The 6,395-nt window shown below is 27.7% G+C and overlaps 1 protein-coding gene across 1 annotated transcript; it reads left to right on the top strand.

Moving 5' to 3' along the window:
* Window positions 1–6: 6 nt before the first annotated feature.
* On the top strand, window positions 7–1,795 carry LOC122272147 (E3 ubiquitin-protein ligase makorin-1-like). Its single transcript, XM_043055404.2, has one exon. It carries the CDS (start codon window positions 55–57, stop codon window positions 964–966), a length of 912 nt encoding a protein of 303 aa, XP_042911338.1. The 5' UTR covers window positions 7–54; the 3' UTR covers window positions 967–1,795.
* Window positions 1,796–6,395: the final 4,600 nt, after the last annotated feature.

Raw genomic sequence — 6,395 nt, 5'->3', positions numbered from 1 at the left:
TCATGTAGATCTCGTGAAAATATCGTCTGTCGTTTTTCCTTGAAAGGCATTTGCATGTTTGGTGATAACTGTTGGTATTCTCATCCAAGCGCTAAAGAGGATGTTTATTATATATCTCAATCTAGTAATGAAGAGCAGAATACTGGTCCTACCCATCAACGGACAAGGGGTCTGGATATTTTTCCCGCTGCGAAAAGTCTTATAAATTTCAACACCAGTATAAATGGTGAGGCATCTCTTTGTGGTGAATCAGATTTACGCGAATGGATAAATGCACCTGAATTCGTGCCGGCAAACAACAAATATTTAGCCACTTCTTCGAAATCAAATGACAGTGTTGATAGTTCACAAAATGAGCAGACTTCTGAATCATCAGCTAAACTGGATATGGAATTCTGCCCGCATTTCTTTGATGGTATTTGTCCATTCGACGATTGCCCATGCATCCACGGAGAGTTATGTAAACTGTGTCAAAGATATTGCTTGGATCCTTTTGATGAAAAGCAACGAGATCTTCATATTGCAGTCTGTAGGCACGAGCGAGATACGGATATTCGATGTGATTTGTCATGTGGTATATGTTTGGATATCGTAATGGAAAAAGATCGAACTGCAGAGCGTCGATTTGGTATTCTCGAGAATTGCAATCACGTGTTTTGTTTATCCTGCATCATTAAATGGAGAAATGTGCAAAATTCTCATGAAGAAGATGTAATAGATCCTGCTGTTACTCGTGCTTGTCCCGAATGTAGAGTGCCGTCTAGATTTTACATACCCAGTAAGAAATGGGTTCATTCTGAAGGGGAAAAAGAGATGGTAATTGCCGACTATAGAAAGTCTTTAAGCGCAAAACGTTGTAAATATTTCAAAAACGGTAAAGGAATTTGCCCCTTTGGTGAAGAGTGTTTTCATCTTCACGCAATGCCTGTTATTCCATCAGTAGCTGTCCAGAAACGTCGCTTCTAATAATAGAATGTTTAGGAACTCAAGAAGATGGTGAACATTTTGTAATCTGCAATGTGCCATGAAGATGATGGTACATGAAAGTACTGACAACGCGTTTGTAAAGAGTTCAACATTTGTTTAGATTTAACTGTGCAGGAATTTTTTATTATGTTCCGTTGAAATTCTCTCTTTAAGTGCTGACTTTATTCATGTTTGCTGCATTTGACAATTGTGACTGCGAATTGTTTTTTTTTTAATTATTTTTTAATTGCTTCCTTTATTTTAACTTTAATCGTCGCTTCTAGTACACATGTTTTGAATTTATGTTTTTCTATAAGTACTTTCTTTTAGTTATTTTGAGTGTAGAACTTAAAGTGAGTCCTATTTAATGAATGATAATAGTTAATTTCAGAAATAATCTATTTTAATGTTCACTTATTTCAGCCTAAATCTTCGATTTTAAAACATTTTTCTATCAATATGTTTCCAAAGAAACTAACTTTTAGTGTAATATAAGTGTAACTTTAAATTGTTGAGTCATGACTAAATCTATGAGTATATTTTATTATTATTATTACTTGTTTAAGAAAGTAAAACTGAAATTTATTTTTCTGAATTATTAAATATCGTATATGATGAGCATTTTTGAATCTACAATGTGACAATAATGAATGATAAATGCTAATTCTTTAATTATATTTTTAGCTGTTAATATTTTGCTCTAATCCGTGGATTTGAATTTATAGTTTTCTATGAATAAACTTTCTTTAAAAAAATAATTTTAAGTGTAGCCATATTTGATGATTTTATGATTTAAAATAAATTAATAAAGCGTCATGTTCCTATTTTTCTATTCTGTTTTAATATCTTCATTTTTATTAGCGTTCATTTATTTTGTTTCGTGAAGTTAAAATTTTATGAGATGTTACAGTATGGTACGGCTTCTGTATTGAAAATTAAAAAGCAGGACAATTTAACTTTTAACGATTTTTTTTATAGTTCTTTTACATTTTGTTAGATTAAGCTTAGCATGCAAACATTAATGGCGAAATTTTTCTCTCTGGAAACAGATTTCTTATTTTTCAGGGCAGTAGATCCATACTTTATCACCTCATGAAAAGCATTTTTTCCCATATTGCTTAAATAATATTTTCTCACAATAATAAAACAATAGTTTCATGCTTTTGAAAGAATTACTTTCTTATTAACAGTTTACTCTGAATTAGAATTATGATATTTAATTAGAATAATTGCATAATGGAAAAGCTTATCGATCATAGCATAAATCTAGATTTTCGAAAATGGGCCATTAATTAATTCCTTATTTTCTGTTAGTAAAATTTTGTTTTTTGCAAAAGATATTTGCATTTGAGATATAGTTTGAAATATCATTTACCAATACAAAAATTTACGAAAAAAATATATTGGTATAACCACAAAAATTATTATGTTTGTATTTTTCACTTTCATAACAAAATTTTTTTTCAATGATTTATTGAAAAAGTAAATATTATTTTATTATGTAATGAAAGAAGAAACTTAGGAATATGTATAATAATTTCCTTAATAAAAGCTAAATTAGCTTTTATTAAGAAATGCATTGATTTTTAAAAAAAAATTTCCGACGTATTTTATAAAAATATGCTGATTCTTTCTCATAATCAAAACAATGCCGAGTATTTTTGACCAATAATTTAATTATTTATTTATTTATTATTTTTTTTATAAATATTAATTTCTAGTCAATTTCAATTAATATTTTGAAAAATATTTTTAAAAAAATTTTTCAATTTGAATCACTTTATTAACTGCATTTTCAAAGAATTAATGGACAAAAAAGAAAACACTATAAAATAACTGGCGTACATAGATTAAAATTCAAGTTAGTAAAGTTGCGTTTCAGAGAATTGTTTTTCGCCCAAATTGCACCTCCTGTACAGTGAGCAAAAAAATTGATTAATTTGGTATAAAGGGCGAATTTTCACGTATTGTACAGTATTCTTTAAAGGTTTAAATGGTGCCAAGTAAGTTACGAAATCGGGATCAAAAACATATTTTGTTCCAATAACCTTAAATGTTTTTCAACTGATTAAGACATTCTTCTATAACAATATAAATAGTAGGAATCTGGAAAATACAAAATGTATATTTTCCAGAATAATGTTAACTTTCTAATAAATACCTCAATAGTAAAATAAACATTAATTAATACCTCAATAGTGAAATTAACAGCTCTTATCGAAGAGAATTGAACAATATTAGTACACAGTTATTGAATTCACTTATTTAAAGATTCAAAAAAAACAATAATTTTAATAATATTAGTTATTTTTTATTATAAACATTAAAAAATAATTGATAACTATTTCTGAATTAAAATTTAATAATGGACACGAAAATACAGCATTTTTATCAACGTAATTTCAAGTGGCAAAATTTGATGGTATACATATATATATATTTTGTGNTAAAATAAAGTTATTGTTATTAGCTATTACTTAAATATTTTTCTCAATAAAAATTAAGAATATTTTCTTAATTAGAATAGCAGAATATTTTCTTAGTGGTTTTAAGGAATATAACTTTTAGAGTTTTTAAGGAATATAAAAAAAAATGTAATTTTAAAAACTTATGAGGGAGCTAACACTACAGTTACTAATGCCGACTGGTATAATTTGAGTATCGTAAATTAAAATGAACTGTTATCGTAAGTTAAAATGAAAAATTAAAATGCGCATAAATCAAACTAAAAATGTAAACCAACATTAGAACTATCAAAAACTTATTAGTTAAAAATCATAAGAATATTAAACACAAATATTTCATTAAATTTTTAATTAGACATTTATAATTTTAGCAAATCAGAATAAAAGCTTAGAGTTAAAAACTAGCACTAAATCGTTTAATACTATGAAACAAAAATGAGTGGCAATGATACTAAAAATAATACCAATTACACACTCTAAAAACATTTCTTTAAAAATCATTACACAATGCTTATAAAAAATTTATTATAATTATTAAATAATTAATAACTTAACATTCATAACATAATATAAATTTAAGTAAATAACTACTAACTGAAATTATTAACTAAATTAAGCTATAATTAAAAGACATTTATGGGTTTTAAAACACCGTTTACATTAAGTGATAAATATAAAGTTATTTCATTTAATTTTTGATAAATTGTCTGAAATTAAATAAATTTTGCATCAATCGAGGATGACTTTTTGAAATATTAAGAAAATAACTTAAAAATAAGAAATTATTTTGCAGTTAAAAAAAAACTCTGCGTGGGCGATAAGGGATACTCCTCTAGCACCCCTCTCCAAGCTTCATCTTAGTTCTTCACCTCTCCGATTTTCCTTCTCTCATTTTGACAATTGAAGATTGATTAAGGATTACGCTCACTGAAGAGGGGGAGAAGTTTTGTGCTGAGATAGCTGGAACACGATTGTATTTACGTATCACTAGCATTGCACAATGGGCTAGTGGCGACGGTCTGGGAAAATTACAGAACATTTTGCCTTCAAACAAGTTATTCTTTAGAATTTTATTATTTATTTTCAATACTTTATAATTTGTCTTATTACAGTTTCAAGCTATATAACCACATTATTTTCAAACGCATTTTTGTGTCTAATACTTAAAAAAATTTAATTTAAATAAAAGAAATGGCTTTTCAATACAAAACAATAATGCAATTTACTGATTTCTAAAAAGGTACTGATGGCAAGAAATGTAATATCACTGCTACTTAGATTAAGTTCTTATAAGACCTGATAGGTAATAAATAAAAGTACTACAACTTTAGACAGTATTTTGTTAGCTTCTAGAGCTCTTAAATGGGATTCAGAATGAAAGAATGTTTCAATTAACAATGAGTCATTCGATCTACTATAAGTTTCAAAGAAACTATTTAAATCTTATTTCCTTAAATGTGACAGTACATTAAACTTTTTTGTTGGGTGAAAGAAGAATGACATGATATGGAGAAGTTCTATTTCAAGATTTTTTTTGCATTTTGATATTCTTTTAAAAAAATTTTAGCAATAGAAACTTCATAGCTTACATTAGGTTCGTTTGAACTCACTTTTTCTGCACTTGAAATAAGTAATGGAGGTGAAATAGAATTTGAAACGAAAAGATTGTCCCTGGGTGTGGCATTCTCTTAAGAGGACGCCATATCTCGGTCGAAAATTTTCGTCGCAAATTCTATTTCTACTTCATTACTAATTTAAAATGTAGACTTACTCCAGCATCTGCAAAAATGTAAAAAATAAAAAAATTGCAAAAGTATATATATACTATATTTAAAAGAAGGAAATTCCGAAATAATGAGAGAGTTCCCTTTACCCTTTTGCTTTCTATTCTAAACGAAATCCCATCAATTCTTGGTAACATTTTAGCTGTTATATACATTCTTATAATATTACTCCATCTAATAAATAGGCATCAGTAATAGTCTGTGTAAGTAACTTGATAATGGTTTTATAATAACTTGTTTATTTTTTTACTAAGCAGTAATTTTTACTCCTACTATACTAATTTAGTATAAATTATATCAAAATGTTATTTCCGAGAGAGAACATTTAAAAACTAAAAGTTTTGATACTTAGCTCGAAAAAAAAATTATGTGTACCGTTTTATTTAAAATTGGGCGAGAACTTATGAGGGCGCCTAACTCTGGATGAAACTTTTCATCTCAAATTCTCTTTCACCTTCATAACTAAATAAAAATTCAAGCGATGGAAAAATTGAGTTCAGACAAACCTAGATAAAGCCATGAAGTTTCAAGTACTGGAAAGATATTTTAAAGATATCAGAATGAAAATCATGAGAAGATATTTTTGGACTACGCAATGGAGAAGTTCCTCTTCAATAATTTGTTTGCATTTTGATATTTTTTAAAAAAAAGTTTCAACAATAGAAGCTTCATGGCTTACATTAGGTTCGTCTGAACTCACTTTTTCTACACTTTAAATTTTAAATGGAGGTGAAATAGAATTTGAAACGAAAAGATTGTCCCTCGGTGTGGCATCCTCTTAAGAGGACGCCATATCTCGGAAGAAAATTTTCGTCGCAAATTCTATTACTACTTCATTACTAATTTAAAATGTAGAAAAAGTGAGTTCAGACAAACCTAGAGTGAACCATGAAGTTTCAAATACTGAAAAGAAAATTTTAAAATATGCAAATGAAAATAAATTATGAGATGATAACTAAGGATTATGCAACGGAGAAGTTCTCGTCTAATATTTTGTTTACATTTTAATATTTTGAAGTATTTTTTTCAGCTATTGAAACTTCACGACTTACTCTAGGTTTGTCTGAACTTACTTTTTCGTTCTTTTAAATTTTAAGTAAGTACTGAAGGTGAAAGATAATTTGAAATGAAAAGATTCTTCCTTGGGGTGTGGCATCCTCTTAAGATTTCACCGGATTCA

The sequence above is a fragment of the Parasteatoda tepidariorum genome, unplaced genomic scaffold, assembly GCF_043381705.1.
Source record: "Parasteatoda tepidariorum isolate YZ-2023 unplaced genomic scaffold, CAS_Ptep_4.0 HiC_scaffold_806, whole genome shotgun sequence".
NCBI classification, from domain to species: domain Eukaryota; kingdom Metazoa; phylum Arthropoda; class Arachnida; order Araneae; family Theridiidae; genus Parasteatoda; species Parasteatoda tepidariorum.
Note: the sequence above shows the minus strand (reverse complement) of the source record. Positions and strands in the feature narration are given on the sequence as shown.